The 19,211-nt window shown below is 39.5% G+C and overlaps 1 protein-coding gene across 1 annotated transcript in view; it reads right to left on the reverse strand.

Moving 5' to 3' along the window:
• Nucleotides 1-19,211, reverse strand: part of cubn (cubilin (intrinsic factor-cobalamin receptor)) — a 157,897-nt gene that overhangs the window by 8,317 nt on the left and 130,369 nt on the right. The window contains 4 exon segments of the mRNA XM_042331818.1: nt 2,310-2,463; nt 2,991-3,193; nt 16,753-16,961; nt 18,435-18,564. Coding sequence (XP_042187752.1) covers nt 2,310-2,463; nt 2,991-3,193; nt 16,753-16,961; nt 18,435-18,564 — 696 coding nt within the window.

The following is a 19,211-nucleotide window of genomic DNA, read 5'->3' on the forward strand; positions in this document are numbered from 1 at the left end:
CTGCTCCATGTCCCCCGCCCATCCCACCATCGGCAGTCGGGCCTTAAACCTCTCTGGCCCCACCCTCTGGAACTCCATCCCACATTCGCTTTGCCTCGCTCCCTCCCTTGCTTCCTTCAAGACATGTCTCAAGACCCTCCTCTACAACGGTGCCTTTGGCCACCTTCCTACCACCACCCTCCCTGATCCAGAACCCCCCACCGCTCGGGTCCCAGTTCAGCGCCTTGGGATGTCCTCCTGATGTGAATGGCACTTTACAAATGTCATTTTGTATCAGATTGTAAGTTTCTTTGGCAATTGGCTTTATTGATTTCACTGAACAATGCAATTAAAAAAACAGTTCATTCTACTACCTGAACCATTACAACAGAATTCAGAGTGCTTCCTACTAAATACACAGTCACTACATTTTACAGTAAATTCTGTGAAGCATATTGAGATATCGCTTGATGTGATTGAAAGACACTGTATCAAATGATTATTATTATTATTATTGCAGACTGTTTTTGAACAGTAGGTGGCACCAGACCCACACTGTTGCAAGTCATTTTGATGTATAATTTGAGTTGTTCCCTAATATTTTGATAAATAATATTGATGCTTGCATTTGATATTGCACCTTAACACATCAAAATATCTCAAAGCGCATCACAGAGGATTCTGAAAATGTAGTGACTGTGAATATGGAGGCAAATGGGAAAACTATTCTCCCACAAAATATACAGTCACTACAGTTTACAGTAAATTCTGTGAAGTGCTTTGAGACATCTTGAAGATGTGATAAGATGCTATACCAAATCTTTATTAATACTATTAAGTAAGTTAAGTTCTTTCTAGTTAAATGCATCTTTTTTTAGCGTGTTTGATCAGCTTTGCCATCAACTAGTTAAATGTCTGGTTTATACCCAAATTAAGTTTCAGAGGGTTGAAAAAAGAAAGGAGAAAGAGAAGGTGAGTGAGTGAATGACTGCAAGAGAGGAAGGAGGGAGGAAAGCAAAGTGGGTTTGGGGTCGCAGTTCCAGGGAGGGCCACTGTTGGAATAAAGTTAATAATTGGTGTATGTGTTTTGGGGTTAGGACACCCATCTGGTTTTGACACACTAGTTGTGCTCAAAGATCTCTATGGAAAGAACATATTAAAACATCTAAAAATAGGATACAAGCTCAATGCTTGTATCTTGTAAAACAGGACTGATATGCTACCACTAGGCTCATAAACCACTATTTTTGTCCTATTTCACTGGGGTCTAATCCAAGATACAAGCTGAACAATTTTGAAATGATCATTCTGACCAAACCATTTAGCAAAGTTGCAGATGTATTCAGACCCGAAACCAGTCGATTATTGAAATTCTGCCATTTCCAAACCAATTCCAATTGACCCAAAAATATTCGATGCAAAAATTATCACATCAAATCTATTATGAAGTTTGCTATTTTTCACCCCGACATGCAACTTCCCCTTAAGCAGTTAGGATTGACTGGCGATATTCCTCTCTCAATGTAATATTAGAGTGTTAAAGGACAGCGCTATGAGCAACAATCAGACAAGTTAGGACTCTTCAGTCTTGAATGGCACTGTCTCAGAGGGGATCTTATAGAAGTGTATAAAATTTTAAATGGGATTTAAAAAACAAACCCGGAACAAAACATTAGGAATCATCAGTACCATAGAACAACAGGACATATGTTTAGGGATGCAAAGAGACATTTCAGGACAGAGAGTGGGAATTTTTTCTTTAAACTAACAATTGGAACAGGTTGCCAGGAAGAGTGGTTGAGACCAGGTTACTGGACTCGTTTAAAAAACTTTGACGTGATGGGAAGACGGAAAGGTGGGTATTCTGGAGGGGTGAGATCGGATGGGTTGAAGAGCTTTCTTTATCCAAACCGATCTTGTGTCCCCCACCCTATGGAACTCCATCTCGCATTCCTTTCACCTCGCTCCCTCCCTTGCGTACTTCAAGGCGCTTCTCAAAATCCTCCTCTTCGACTGAGCCTTCGGCCACCCTCCTACCCTCCCCGATCCCGACCCCCAGCTTGAGTCCAAATACCTGACTGTCCAGCGCCTTGGGACGTCCTTCCGCTGTGAAAGCTTTATACAAATGTAATTTTGTATTGAATTGTATTGTGAATATATGAAGTGTTAGATCCGGCCATACAATATTATTTCCAAAGGATATTAATTTACTATTTTGAATGGATTAAAAATGGTACCTTATTCAAAATGTTACTAACTATTAGTTCACACAGAGAAACAAATATCCCCACCCAGTTTTACAATCCGCAGTGTGCCCTCATTATACTTACATTCATGGGTCTTGTATGTTACGTTGAAACCAGCTAATTCAATGAAGGCATTTGAGAAAAACTTCACGGCGAGTAAGTTATAAGTAGAGACCACGGAGAAAGGTAATTGAGACCCACAGTAAGTACCAATTAATTTAGAACTCTCATCGTAGATCTGAAAATGTCACAAAAAACAAAGGTTTGACACTAATATTGAACACTAATATTATTGTGAGATAATCACAGCACGATTATTCAGAACTGTTAGCAGGAAATTATCAATGTATATTATACTGGGGGAAACCTCATATATAATGTGTATATAATAATAATCATAAATAATTGTGCCTGCCTCTTCAGGTGGTGATAAAGATCCCTGGCATTCTACAAAAAGTGAAGGGAGTTTCTTCTTGTGTCCTGGCAAACAATCCCCCAAATTAAAAACAATTATTCACTTCATAATTGTTTGTAGGACAACGCTATCTGCAAATGATTTGGTATATTTGCCTGTAAAATACAGCATAGACACTGCACTTTACATTATACCCTGTGAAATGCTTTACAGTAGATCTTGTGAAGTGCTTTAAGGTGTCCTCTCAACATGAAAAGTGTTATATCAAATGTACAGATTTTTGTTAACATGGAAGCGTTGTACACATTTATTTTACCTGTGAGTGGGTACTCAATTTCTGTGGTACTTACGCTGAGGTAATCATGGCAAACACCATCAGTTTCAGCCTCAAGCTGAAAGGCTGTGAAAGTGATGTTGATGAAGTGGTTATCAGGTGCGGAAATGTTCCACAGACAGTTTAAATTCTTTTCATATTTGCCATCAAATTCCATATCTGGTGAGCCAAAGGTGCCACTTGTGCTATTCAGATATCCGCCACATCCCTGGTTTGGTCCTGAAAGAAATAACCGTTCAACATTGAGGGCTACAAGGCAAGAGTCAGTACCTGGATTTGCAATGTATTCAACAATAACAACTTGCATTTATATAGCACGCCTCACGCAGGGTAGTGTCCTGAGGCAGAGCGATTTATTATTAAGATTCAATATGATGAATCGTATTCAAACACGATTCATAATATTGAATCTTCCCATCATGTTGACGCAGGAATTCTGTGCCGACACAATCTCCTTCCTGACATATCAAAGTACCGTTTCCATGGGCTGGCAGGATGCAACTCTGGGTATCTGCAAAGTTCCATATTTATGAATTACATGAAATCCAGGACGCAGCTCTTATGTTTGGTGATCTTGGTGTCGCTATAACTACGCAAGTTCCATTCTGCACACTTCTCATGCGATGCTCCTTCTGTCGCATTGTTAACTGCTTTGATCAGAATAACGATAGGAAAAATAGTACTGTCTATTCTATAAAATAAACCTTGGCAAAATTTTCATTAAAAATGTTCTAGTTCTTGATCAGTTCCTCTCTGTTTTATTTCTCTATCTTTTTCCTTCATTGTTTTGCGTATATGGTATCCCAGCACATGGCTTCCCTCATTTTGGAAAACAAATAGCATTGCCTTATTCATCGCAAGTTTTGCTTATTGGTGCAAAAAGGATGGTTGGTCAAGAATTGTATTAGCAAAAACAACAACTTGCATTTGTATAGCGCCTCTCACACAGGATATCATTCCAGACTGCTTTAATAATAGTCCTTGCATTTAATATGAGGCCTTATCACATCTTTGAGACATCTGAAAGCGTTTCACAGAGTATACTGTAAAGTGAATTGACTGCATATTTTGTGGGCGAAATGCAGCAGTCTTGGATTGAAGTGACCAATTTATTTATTTTTTTTGAAGGTATTATTGTCCCTGGAAAGGGCGATCTGCCAATCAACTAAAAAACGGGTTCCTACTTACTGCAAGGTAAACAGAGGCGTGTGGAGTAAGGAAACTTGCTTCAGGTTTTTGCCCTGCCCGGAAATCAAAGCCGGATCCTCTCACTTGCGAGGTGAGTGCCCTAACCAATATGTTACAGGAATCCAAAAGCCACAACATCATATAGCATGATACTTTGCCAAATGACTTGGGCAAGAACTGTAATAATTTTGGCCTCTGACTCACAGCAATGTGGAGTTCAAAGTATAAATCAGCTTTCTGATCTATACAATAAATTCTGATCTTGACAATAAATTCAAGCTCTCCCAACAATGCTCTGTGGCAGTGAGTAAAGCAAACCAGATGTTGGGATGTATCGAAAGATCAATAGCAAGCCAAAATAGTGGGGTAATCCTGCCACTGTATAAATCATTGGTGAGATCATACTTAGAGTACTGGGTACAGTTCTGGTTGCCGCAGTACAAAAAGGATATGGGAGAAATTGAGAAGATACAGAGGAGGGCAATCAAAACGATTGAGGAAATGGAGGGACTGGACTACGAGGAGCGACTAAATAAATTGGGCATGTTCACGCTGGAAAAGAAAGATTGAGAGGCGATTTGATTTCTCTCTTTAAGATTCTAAAGGGGCGAGACAATATAGATCACTACAGGCTGTTTCAACTTGTCCAGAACAGTAAAACCAGAGGACGCGGCCTGAGATTGAAGGGGGGTAAATTCAGAACAAATCTACCCAAAGACTATTTCAATGAGTGAACAGTGAACCTGTGGAACAGGCTCCCTAAGGAGACGGTTGAAGCAGGAAGTGTTGATTCTTTCAAACACAGATTACATAGTTTTCTTTTAGGAAATAACATTATGGGATATGGTACAGATCAATGCTGCAATGGGAAGATAGTAGGATGGCTATTCTGGAAGGAAAAGATCAAATGGGCCAAAGGGCATTAATTCTTCATCCACACCAATCATGTAAGGAAAAAACCCACCAGTTAGACCCCTAGGTGGAGTGCCTTCCTCATCAGTGGACTGTGATATAGTGTTAGGCTGGCAAATTGCTATTTCAGGGATTTGCATTATTCATATACAATCACAATGGGATTCCCAAACATGAAAATTACAAAATTCTTACACTGTGGAATAAGTGTGGGAGTTTTACAAGTGAAATTGATTCTTTCTTTCTCTCTCTAATCGCCATGGTTATAAGAATTGTTTTGGCCATTTTGTTGAATACAACAGATCTGGATCCACCAGGCATTGAATTCCTCAACTGGAAACATGGAAACTTCCCTAGTAACCTTTTCCTCCTCTTTATTCCTCCCTGCCTCTCCCCCCACCCCTCTCCCACCCCCACACCCCAACCCAACAACCAGCCCCTGGAACCAATGAACGCTTTAAAAGGATAATATTGTAATAAGGATAACAAGTACATAACATTGGAGGAGTGAAAAAAGAATGATGATATTGTAAATAAATCTGTCAAAGTGCATTGTCAGTCATGGAAAAAGAAAACAAAACCGGTTAAATGCAATATTGTGCTGTCACGTGTACTCTCTGATTGTAAATCAATTCAGGATCAAATGCAGCTCTTCTACAAATGACTTCTATAAAGTGTCTAACTGTGCTTTGTTCAGCCAGGTGTGCATAAGTATTGCTATCAGATTAGGTGAGGGTCTCTCTTGCACCTTTCCTTTGAGGAGTTATTTCCTCATGCTCTCTGGCACGTTTTTTCCCCAACTTCAAACAGTATAGTTATGTCTCTATAACTTAATATTTGGACCTGTACAGAAGTTATTTCCTGTTACTGCCTGCAACCTGATTCTGAACAAACCTGTTGTGATGATCTCCCAATCATTAATCCCTTGCCGCGAACATCATTGTGTTTTGACACTACAAAGCAAAACATGCATCACATTTCTAAAAATGGGCCAAAAACTAAATTGAAACACTGAAATTATCTGCATGGAAAGGTGGAGAAACAGTATCTGTGCCTCTCCTACTTTTTTAAAAAAAATTTTACCTTTCTCTCTAAAAAACACATTAATCCCATTTTCCACGTTTTTTTTCTTTAATGAATGGAATAAAATCTGGCTAAAATATTTACTGCTATTTTAGAAAATAATTGAAGAATTTCACTCTGAGAGGTAACTGGAGTGACAAAAGGTGCCTTTTCTGAGATTGAGGCTGAGATGTGTTCGGAGACAAAAAGTGAGTGAGGTTTACTCTGCGTCAAACCAGGGTGTAAATACTTCTAGGAGTCAACAACAAATTACTTATTACAATACAATGAAGGGTGCAATTTCATAGCTTGCTTGACAGTGGTGGAGTCTGACCCTGAGCCAGGGGGAGACAGAGGGGGGAGGTGACCGTAAGTACGATCAAGAAGAAAATTCTTTAGGCAGAATTTGAAAGTGGGGAGGGAGGGGGCAAGGCGGAGGAATCGAGGGAGGGAGTTCCAGAGCTTCGGGGTGTAGTGGCTGAAAGCATGGCCGTGGATGGTAGAGCAGACGGACGATCAGTAGGCAGCAGCTGGCTGAGCAGAGTCAGCGGGTGGTGGAGTGGGGGGTAAACAAATCGGACTAGAACATACTCCATATTATGCTTCAGTTACATATATAGTAATTGTATACTTAAAGCTATGAAATGTTAAAAGTAACATTCAAAAGAAACACACAAGGTGAAACGCACTTCAAGCAATTTGAAGGCAGTGAATTTGTCTTGTGCTGAAGGTGGCAGATTTGAGTCCCTCACTTTCTAAAACCTAATGTAATTACCCCCAGGGAACCTCCAAAGAACATAAAGATTTATAAAGAACACACACTACAGCAAAAGACGCCTCGGCCCAACCAGTCCATGCTGGTGTTTATACTCCACATGAGTCTCAACGCATTCTTTTCTCCTTCCCATACCCTTCTGGTTTCCCTTTCCCTCATGTGAAGGTCTCGCGTCTGAATGCATCTATACTATCTGATTCAACCACTGCTTCAGGCAGCGAGCTACACAAGCTCCTCCTTAATTCTCTTTTTGATCCCCTAACCGCAAAATTGTATTTCTGTCCTCTGGTTACAAACTCCCCAACTAGTGGAAACCGCTTATTTAAGTTAACCTAATTGAACTCTTTTGAAATTTTAAACACCGCTATGGGATCCCCCTTAAATGACTCTTCTCTAGTGAAAAAAGGCTGAACTAATCTAGTCTATCAACAAGAACTGGCATTTATACAGGGCCCTTCATGCGAGGTAGTTTCTCGGAGTGCTTAACAGTGGCAGAGTCTATCCTAATAAAAGTCGATGACAATAGTTGTATGACAACAGTTTTGTACAGAACCAAAATCAACTCCATCAAACAAATAAAAATTCTGAATTCTGTTATCTAGAGCACTTAGCAAAAGATAGTAAACGGTGACTGGGCATTAATAATAATGTGATGGGTCCTGTCACAGGATGCTCCCTCTTGAAACAAGATGATTTGATCAAGTAATTGTAAAAAATGTTCTTTGTGTTGAGAAACTATACTGAGGTCTGCTCCCAGCATCTCCAAGGAAACACATGAGATCACCGAGTAATTTTTTTACACTGTATCATTCATCCCAAAGCACTACAGCTTCCTGAGCAAAGCTGAGCCATAAATCCTTTTTAATGAAACTCTTTGTTATTACAGTTACACATTCAAAGGGTAGAGATTTTATGCCTGTATTACACAGGAAATTTAACTCTTAACAGTACTGCCCTCATTTCCTCAAAACTGATAACAAACAATGGGTTTTAACTTATACAGCAAAGGCTTAGAATCATTTCACATAAAAAAATCCATTAAAAGGGTATGAGGCAATATTACTTAACTCTTGATTTAACTCTGTGGATCTTGTTTGAACATTTTATAATGTGCTGTTTAAAAATATAATTTACAATAAATTACATTCTGCAAGATATACTGAACAAGTTTTAAAGTATTGATAGGTGCCATAATTATCTTAAATGAGATCTTATTGTGAGTGCTGTTGAAACTTTTTCTCCCTCTCACTTTTATGAAAAACTAAAATTCTCAAGTCTACAAACACAAAGTGCATTAATCTTAATGGGGGAGAAATTCTACCTAAATCTAGATTTACTGAATTTATGTAGAATTTATGTATAGCTGTCCTGTAGTGGTACTTTTACCCCGCTGAAGGCAGATGCCCTTCAAATAGCTGATGAGGAAACTCTAAGGCTCAGAACGGCAGCTGCTGGAAAGCATTTACCTGGAGTTCGGGTTTGTGAACACAAACTCCTATATCCAGGGCTTGGTTTGCACCTTGTTTGACATGCATAGAGGCAAGCGGCTGCTGCTCAAGCTATACACCTCCAACTAATGGAACAATCACTCAATGGAAAGATGTACGTGTCTGAGCTGCAGACAGGAAGCCATTGGCAATGATCTGAAGCATTTTATGCTGAGCTGCGCTGCCTACCAGGAAGCTAACTGGGAGTTCCTGTTACCTGCTCTCCCCTAGTGAGAGCTCAAACCTGCACTTGTAGGATGCCAAATAACCGGCTACTGACTATTTTCCACGAGGGGTGTGTGTGTGTGTATGTATGTTAATAGGGTCTACTTGTAGCTGAGCTGCCTCTGAGGTGGTGTGCTTCACAAATGGAATGTCAGAATCGAGTCAATCCTCTGTGTGTGTGGGGGGGTGGGTCTTGGTAGTCTGGTTCCTGAGCTATATGACTCCACAGTACTCCAGGGCACTGCTGATGCCAGAGCAGTCAGCTAGATTCCTGACCGCTCCCTCTTATTCTACCATCGCTGGCCTGCTTAATGCTTACCACCCGTACCAATATCTACAGGCAAGCTTTCAACCCCTTTGCCCTCTGCAACTCTCTTCCCAAATCCCTCCACTTCATCCCTTCCCTTTTGGTTTTCAAACCCTATCTTAAAAACATCTCTGTGATGGTGCAAATCATCATTATTGCCTGCACTGGTATCCTATACTCTTCTCACTTTGCTGGAACAGTTCAAAGAAAAATTCACATGGAGCCTGAACATGCAGTTAGATCTTAATGTTGAATGTCAAGTGCTCCTGGATGCTTCCCCGTGTGAAGGGTGCTAATATTAATGCAAGATGGTCTTGAAATTGTTGTTATAAAACACCCCTATAGATACAGGTTTTCATCACCTCACAACAAGTTGGCAGCCTCTCTCTTCGGAGGGGTGGGTTGAGATTTTCGATGTTGCTCTATGTTTAACGCATATTGACAATCTGCACATGTAATGGGTTTTTCTACTCTTTGCACAAATTGCACGGACAATCGTGCTCCGCCACTGTCAAGCATTCTGGGACGCTAAGTAAATAGAAGTTATTGTTGTTGTTCTAGTAACATGTTGCCACGGGCGGCATTGGTGTTAAAAAAATGAAAAAATTACAATTATTCTCAATTCCATTGAATTGAACTGATTGCTCAGTGTTACCTCCCTTTAGCATAAAGAAACATGTACATCCCCAGATGTGATACTCAGGATGTATTGTGTTCTGGTCAGACCACACCTTGAGTATGTAATTCTGGTCAATACAACATAAGGGGACTGAGCAGGCCCTAGAGGCAATGCGAGGAAAGCAAGGAAGAGGATCCCAGTGTTAGAAGACTGAGCTATGAGCGGTGATTAGACAAGCTAGGGCTCTACAGTCTTGAGAAAACAACTCAGACGAGGCCTCAAGGGAGTTGACACCATTTTAAATGGGATTGAAAAAGTAACTAGATCATTAGTTTAGAAGGCACCAAGATAGTAGAACAAGACAACATAGGTTTAGAGTTGTAAAGGCCAATTTCAGGACAGATACCGAGATATTTTTCTTTACTCAGAGGGTAACCAATGACTGGAACAGGTTGCCAGGAAGGGTGATTGAGGGCAGGACACTGGACTCATTTAAAAAAATTAAACTAATTTTAAAAAAAATAGCTTGATGCTGTATTGGGAGATAATGGGGTTTTCTGGAAGGTTGAGAGTGAATGGGCTGAAGGATCAATCCTGTGATCACGTACATGCTTCAGATAATTTACGCTTCCTAACAAACAGCTTCATGTGCAGCTCAGGTACATATTATGTTGAATTCACTTTGTAACAGTAGCTATCTCCTTTGAGTTCACAGTTTCCTGCACCTTGAGAAGGGAGAGGGGAAGATCAGCTACTCCAACATAAAATCTAGGAATCACACAAAATAGTCACTATATTTTACAGTAAATCCTGTGAAGCACTTTGAGACGGCCTCCTGACATGAAAGTCATTATATCAAAGGCAAAGATTATTTATTATTAGGGTCATTTTTGTAAATAGGGAATAGGAAAGGTTCCAGCATACACTGAGTCATGAAACTCAATACTTCCCTCATTTTGATCCAATCCCCCTTTTGCTACTACACTCTAGTTCCTTTCCTTTAGACAGTTACTAATCTCCAGATGCAAGCCCTACACTTGATACCCATTAATAGTTTGTAAAGGAATCTCTTTTGTGGTCTCTTGGTATTGAGGTACACAATGCCATATGGTTCTGTTTTGTTAACAATAGGATGGATACGATCTTCTCAAGAATATCTATGGAGTCTGGTCAGACAAGCCCTACCCCTTCTGAACTGTGATGTGTCGGATTATTTTCCTACAGATACTCTTCCACTTTGCATCTAATTATTGTGACTCATTATAAAATCCCGAATTTAATATACTTAAGGGTTAATAGTTATTTTGCCTTCAATACACAAGCAACATTGCTTAATTTCACGTATCCTGATTTTAAAAGCTGAATATTAAATACCCATTGCCAAGCTTGTAAGATGTTTGAAGATTTTTTTTATCACATAAGTGAATAGTTAAAACTCACTGCAAATGAAAGCTTTGTAATTGAATCCAGAAGGTCAAGGTCTGGCAAAACAAATCAAAATGTGTTTTAAGAAACAAATCATTATGTTAAAACACACAAATGTGTTTTTTTAATGGAACTGATGAAGAATTACAAAGGAATTATATTTAATTTTTCATACGTTAACCATGAAGATTTATTTAGTTTTCTCTTTTTATCACCCCGCCCAACACACCACATTCTTGGCCTATATACTATAGTGACCCTGCTTCTGGGCCTCTTAATAGCCTGAACTTGAGCCAAGTCACTGAGGGCTGTGCAAAAGCGTCTGTGAATAGGAGTTGTGCAAAACCATCAGCTGGTTTTGACTCCCTCTCTACATAGAGGCACTTGATATTGAAGCATCAAATAATGATTAAAAGTCACACATCTTTGGTTTTCATAAATTGAAGTCAATGCTAGAACTGTGAATTATTTCTTTCATTCAGAGTAACTTTTCTAATGCTTACATTTACACTGCTTGTTTGGTGATGATTCACTGTCAAAATGCAATATAAATAGGGGTAGGTAGTTTCAGGAGCACCGCGATTCACACCTGTTTAAATAAAAAGTACTCGATTTCAGCACGTGTGAAGAATACTGACATTGGGTGCTTGTTTTTTCAGGGACCCTGTGTAAAATCAAGGAATTTCATCCCGCGCTAAATTCAGTGTGAACCGCTCAAACATAGCGTTAATGCAATCTGAGTTTAGACTTGTTGATTTGTTATTGTCCTCTAAAATTAGCAGTGGGTAAAAGAAAGTGGAGAATGGGAAAGCAGATTTTTAACCTCTCACCAAGCAGCACATCCCCTACAGCAGTATAATTCCACTATAGGGAGGATAATCATCAACATGGCGGTAGTTAACTTTTTCCACTACTACCCACACTTACAGGATTACCACTGACAGAGTGGCACCATGTGGAAAAACTGGACCACACTTCTCCCAAGAATTCACTGCAGGTTTTTACCCTAAACACAAACATCTGTTTTGAGTTTGGAAACCTGAGCATTCGCCTTTGAAAGGATCAGTTTAAACAATTTTTTTTGATTCATCTGATTGCCAGTATCATATATTGCCAAGGCTGCTGAAACCACATGGTAAGAAAACTGGATTGTGTCAAACAAAAAACAGCCAATTTATCCCATTTTTTAAAGAAAATTAAACCTCCTATCGGTTACATAAGGCAACCATCTATTTCATTGTTGATTTTTGTTTAAACACTTAAAACATTATTTGGAGACGCTCTATGTTTCCAAATTGAAAACAGTAACTTTTTACTATATTTTGAGCCTCACAAATCAAAACCAGCAGTTATAGCGTTCCGTATATTCTTCCATAATCTACATCGATGTTCAAGATTTCTACCTCATGGAAACAGAATGTACAGCCAAGTTCTTAGATATCTTCCATATGGTCTACAGATTGTGTTCTGAAATACTGTAGTTAGTAACTGAGTACTGTTGCCGAAACAACAACAAAAATAGGATTCATTAGTTATTTACTCTTCAGAAGCATTCACATCTGCTGTTAAAAATGCTTAGCTTGGATGTTTTGGGCTTCATTGTACATTAAAAGGTCAATATCACTGTGTCACAATAAAAGGAGGCAACTGGACACACATGCAATGTATGAATAAAGTCAGGGCTTGCCAAATAAGATATACTGTAGTTTGGACCCCTCTTCTCACTTAACTACTATTAATCCTGCCATCTGAATTCCTAATAAGTAGGATGGGCCTAGATGGTCAAGAAGAAGAAGCTTGCAGTGTTCACAACGGAAAGTTGTGGGGTTTTAGCTGTTTAAACTCCCGGCACAAATTGAGGTCCCAAAGCTCTGGCTCTTGCTGACCTGTGCCTAAACTCTCCAGGATTAGGTAAGCAATGTGAATCCCAGGTGAAAGTGCACAGTCCATACCAGACAAAAGGAAATTCCCATACACAAGTAGAACTCAATCTGATTTGGATGCTCTTAAGCACGGTAATGGCTTTCTGGCTGTGTCAAGCAGCGGTCTGACTGAAATAAAAGTACCTGGGTAACGACTCCTGCATGAACTTTAAGGAGAAAGGGGATAAACAGCAAAAACTGGGGAGGAAAAAGATGGATATCCCAAAGGCATCAAATAGTGACACTTAGATCTTTGTTGGTTAGTGTTATTCTGTAAGAAAGTGAATGAGGCACCTTCACAGTAGATATTTAATGTTCTCTATTTAATGCTCTAATAATATCAAAAGGAATGCATTAATGAGGTACATATAAAATCTTTATAACACAGATGTTAAGATTTTACGAAAATAAACTATAATGTATTTGGCTAACTTCACAAGATATTGCAGGGAATAATTGGAAGGCTGGCAGTACCAGCAAAAATATTTATTTCATGGATTCACAACAATTAATCAAGTCTGAGGTTGTATGAGTTTTGGCAATAGATTACACTCTCACAACATTCTCTGCTTGTCAGCTCACTGAGCTACAATAACTCCAGTTTATATCCTGGAAATGCCTCTGCTTCATTAAACTGATGAATGTGAAGTCCAAGCAAAATTCCTAGCATTCTGTGCTTGGGATCCAATGGTAATTTCCAAAGAGCAGGGACTGTAAACTTTTACAGTACTGTTCAGTTTCAAAACAGCAAAATCCATCAACTGCCCAAAGCCTGCACAGAAGAAACTTAAAGTGAAAACCCTGGGGAAACTAATAATAATTCTATAATGATCCTGGTATTTGGTACAGCATCTTTCACAATAGGGAGGTTGTCCCAAAGCGATTCACAGGATTTACTGTAAAGTGGACTGATAGTATTTGTAGGTGAACCTGGCAAGCCAATTTTGCACACCAATTTCCCACAAACAGCCATGAAAAGAAATTAGGCTTGAAATGAATGACCAATTTTATTTAGGGGGGATTTTAGCCAGGATTCTGGAGAAACTTCCTTTTCTTTTAGAATAGTGCCATGGGATCTTCAAGGTCTGCGCGAACTGGCAGACGAGACCTCAGTTTAGCATCTTATCCGAAGGACGGCACCTCCAATAATACAACACTTAGCCAGCGCTGCATTGGAGTGTCAGCTTAGATCATGTTCTGACGTGGCACTTGACCCCAGAATCTTCTGATCCAGAGATGAGAGTGCTACCACTGAGCCAGGCTAAGAAAAATGGGAGCTGGTAAATCTGAATAAACACACTGAGTTTATTTACTACCATTAGCTAAACTACCATTAGGTAAAATAATATGTAGGTAACAATATACTATATTCATACCAGCAGCTGCTAATAACATGCTCAGTTGATATTGTTTCCCGTTGATATTCATTTAAGTTGGCTATACTGATGTACTGTGTGTAAAACAGAGTTGATTGAAGCAAATTCAGTCAGCCTGTTTCTGGTCATTTTCAACCAAATGCAGCCAAATTTTTCATATAAGTTGGAAAATGGCAATAGCAGATTTAGCAAAAGATACTCCTGCTGGTAACTGAAAATTCATCGCAGAACTTTTGCTCCAGGGATACACACTTCTGGAGGAAAGTCTCTGCGCGTCACTGTAACAAACTTTTGGTTACTGGAAAGAGTCACAATTTACAATACGTTTTCACTATTCGGAAATGGAGAAAGCAAATACTGCACTACATCTTGAATCTGATATAGAACAGTGTCGGCCACAATGGGGCCAATGCAAAGCTGCCAATTCCAGAAAGCCCTCCTCTGCCAATATATTCAGCAGTGTTCACTACTGTAGAATACCTGTTAACCACACACCTATTATCCTCAAGTCCATTTATCTGCATCCGGCTATGATGCAGAGGTGAATGAGGATATTGCGATTACTGGCAAGGTAAATTGTAACAAATTTGCATGGGGTTTGGCAAAAGGTAGGATATAGGATTGGAAGATGCACATACACAGTAAATGGAGTCCACAGTGTTATAAGCAAATTTACATATAGTAAACTGGTAAAACAGTAAAAGCTACAGTAAAGCACATTATAATAGGGTAGTTTTACAATGCCCTGTGGTGTACATTGTAATACAATGCAAAATTACATTTGTATAGGGCCTTTCACGTTGGGAGAACGTCCCAAGGCATTGTACAATCAGGGATTTGGATCTGAGGTGGGGATCGGGATCAGGGAGGGTAGGAAGGAGGCCGAAGGCTCGGTCGAAGAGAAGGGTTTTGAGATGTGCCTTGAAGAAGGCAAGGGTGTGAGCGAGGCCAAGGGAATGTGGGATGGAGTTCCATAGGGTGGGGGCAGAAAGGCTGAGGGCCCAATCACCGATGGACAGGTTGATACGGGGTACTTGGTAATCATTGATATTGCATACTTGGCTCCAAGACACACAATTAAATAACAGCAGATTAATCTATCTCAACCCATTAAGAAACAGTTAACAACTGGACCATTAGCAGACAGCTAGATCAATTCTAAATACTGTATCTTTTTACTCTGTGGTTCTTATCCCGAGACAAACTGGCACCTAACAAACATGAGATTTGCACAACACTGGTTTATGTGTTGAATAAGTGCTAAAAATAAGGTTCTCAATATGAGTTGAATAACTGGGGAATGTTGCTTTACCAATATTTTTGCAGTCCATTTAATTTTGCTCTTCACGTTCAGGCACAATATTAAATGGACTGTGAGAAATAACTAAATTGAAACTTACTTTAATGGGATAGCAACCTCAAACCTTAGTGGTTGATTAAAGATACAGGGCAAGAGTCAGGCCAGTTCCACAAAAAAAATCGCAGATGCTGATTTAAATGGAATTGCAGTATTCATGCCTTAATTCTGTTGATCACAGAACAGATCGACTTCAAGATCCTCACACTTGTCTACAAACCCCTTCATGCCCTGGCACATCCCTACCTTTCTGAACTGCTTACTCCCCACAAATAATCCCTCCAAAAAAACAATAATAAATTGGGCATTTCAATCCACTGCTGTTTGTGGGACACTGCTGTGCGCAATTGGCTGCCGAGTTTCGTCCACAAATATATGGTCAATTCACTTTACAGCCTATTCTGTGACGAGCTTTGAGGCATTCGAGAAGACGTGAAAAGCGCTATATCAAATGCAAGGATTATTATTTATTATTATTATTACTTCACCACCTGCCGCCTCTGACCTCCTGCTTGTCTCTCATTACCTCTGCTCCACCATCGGCTGCCATGCTTTCAGACACTGTACCTCTCAACTTTGGAACTCTCTCCCTCAATGTCCCTGCCTATCCCCTTCCTTCCCCAATTTCAGATCTTGCCTGAAGATCTTCCTCTCCGACCGTGCTTACAGTCATCTCCCTCCTCCCGGCTTGGCATTAGGCTCCACCACTGTTAAGTGCTCCAAGACACTACCCTGCATGAAGAGTGCTAAATAAATGCAAGTTGTTATTGTTAAATCACGATCAAAATTCTCAAACACGTCCTCTACCTCGTGGATTGATTCCTTTTCCCTCACAGCAAGTTTCTCACTTAAAAATGCTGAATTATATGATTTACAATTGAAGAAGCTTTATATAAATACAAGTTGTTTACGTAGCCAAGAAAAAAAGAACAATTTACTCTATAGCTTTCCACTCCTGAAAATATCACAAATTACAGAATGCAGGTTTGACATTTGATGACTATAAAACATAGCCCATTTTTGTAGATAAGAAAAACGAGCAATGCATAGTGTAAGATTCAATTTAAATACACTTTACAATTAAGTGCCTGGGTTACTTTGATCTCATTCTTTAGGCTCTTACCTAATGTCTCCACGTATAAAGCCTTCCAGCCTCTTCCACTCACAATGATATCAGTTGTAAAAACAATGAACATCGAATTGCTGCTACTCAGGAGAGGTGGTGGAATAGTGGAGCCGCAGAACTTGCCCAAAGATGGCGCGAAAATGTTTGAACCATCATGAACCGACACATAATCACTGCACAACAATTCAAGGTCAAAATCGCTGAACCTAAGACAGGGAACAAGGGTATTAAGTTGTACAACACACACATTTTTCAAAGGGATGAAAATTTTTCAAACGCCCAGATTTTATTATTATTTTTATTTATTTTTTATTTATTACTATTCATTTATTGTTGTTGTCTCTTATTAAAAAATTTTAAAAAGCCATTTAAAAAAAATGGTCATTTCAATCCACGACGATTTGTGGGACACTACTGCGCGTAATTGGCTGCTGCATTTCGCCCACAAATATACAGTCAATTCACTTTACAGTCTATTCTGTGAAGTGCTTTGAGACGTCTAGAAGACGTGAAAAGCGCTATATCAAATGCAAGGATTATTATTATTATGATTACAAAGTGAATCCACTGCAGTGAATATTTTTTCTTTTGCCATTTCAACTTGCTAGATGCTTTTTAACGTTTATAATAATCCATTTTGCATTAGCTTCAAGGTTTAACAGTATTTGATCCAGTTTGTACTTTACTCTTGCTCTCAGAACAATTCCAAGACCTAACTGGGGTTGATAGCTTAAATATGTCAATCCCCCAAATCAAATGTGTCAATGGCTGATTGTTTACCTACAAAATATAGTCATTACACCTTGTAATATATTCTGTGAACGGCTTTGAGGCATCCTCCCTACGTGAAAGGCTCTATACCAAAAAGATTCTTCTTATTATATGCCTATAATACATTTAAAATACTTGGCTTTGTTCTTATTATTGAAAACACAAATTGGAACGGTGAATTACATACTGCAAATCCATAATTTTACATGTTAGGAATATTGGGAGTACTTTTGTGTTGAAATAAATGTTGCACTGGTCAGCTTGTAAAATAAGAATCCTTGCATTTGATATAGCACCTTATTACGTTTTTGAGACGTCTCAAAACGCTTCACAGAATATCCTGTAAAGTGAATCGACTGTATGTTTTGTGGGAGAATTGCGGCAGCCAAACAGTTATGGATTGAAACAATTTATTATTATTATTTTTTTAAAGGAATTATATTACCCCTGGAAAAGTGATCCACCAATCAACTAACAAGCGGGTTCCTACTTACTGCAAGGTAAACAGAGGCGTGTGGAGTGAGGAAACTTGCCCATCGTTTTGCCCTGCCGGGAATCAAACCCAGGTCTCTCACTTGCGAGGCGAGTGCTCTAACCACTCTCCAAGTTCAGCACTTTACTAAATGCTATGGGGTCGACTTCCAGGCCAATTAAACCTCTAGATTTCCCGCTCCAAACCAGGCTGATCCAATCCAACCCAATCTTCACTTCCATCCTTCTTATTTTAATATAATATGATTCACTATTATTAAGAGACATTTAACTACAGAGGAAACCTGTTATACCACTCCATTTTACACTAACCATACCATTACTGGTGAATACTTACTTAGTTTCCGATACATTTTAAGGTTCATAGCTAGGGCTACTGATACACAACAGTGAGATTCTTATGCTGCATGACTTACTTCAGCTCAACAAGGCGGTTCTCTCGAACAATGATGTGGTAGGTACAGTTTATCTTGTGATTGTAATTGGTGTAGGAATAAGCCGGACTTGTGACTATGCCAGATGATTCCTGGAATGTGCCACCACAAGCTTGAAAGAAAAAAGCATAGATGATTAGCAAGCAACCTGCCCACCAACATAACACACAATTACATAGCACTGTTTATAGGTTATCACCCCAAAGCTTTTTATAAGAATGCAGTGATTCACCAAGCAAGGTGAGAAGGGAATAAGAGGAAGATGGACAGAAGCATAGTAAAAGAGGTACATTTTTAAGGTAGTTTTGAAAGCAGGGAGAGAGGGCACAAAGTAGAGCTATTTTGGGAAGGAGCAAGGGTGGGAGGGAGATAGTGTGGTGACTCAGAAGAGGAAGGAACATGTAGAGTTTGTGAAATGATGGGAATGGGGACGAGAGTGGTGCAAGAGCAGATTACATAGTAGGATGAGGCAAAGAAGTGGAGAGATTTGAAAGTCAGGACAAGGGTCTTGAAGTTGATCCTCTAAGAGACGATGGATCTTATTGAGAATGGGGGTGATGAGCACAATGAGCTTGGGGAAGGAAAGGATATGGGATATGCTTCTGGATGAATTGTAGTTGGAGAAAGGCAGAGATTAGGGCTAGAAAGAAAGGTGTAGGTCAAGGATGTACAGAAGATGTGAAGGTTGCATACTCACTAAGTGAGCTTGAATTAATAACTGGGGGGGACTGATGAGATAATAATAAACCTTGCATTTGA

This window comes from Callorhinchus milii, unplaced genomic scaffold (genome assembly GCF_018977255.1).
Source record: "Callorhinchus milii isolate IMCB2004 unplaced genomic scaffold, IMCB_Cmil_1.0 Scaffold2, whole genome shotgun sequence".
NCBI lineage: Eukaryota > Metazoa > Chordata > Chondrichthyes > Chimaeriformes > Callorhinchidae > Callorhinchus > Callorhinchus milii.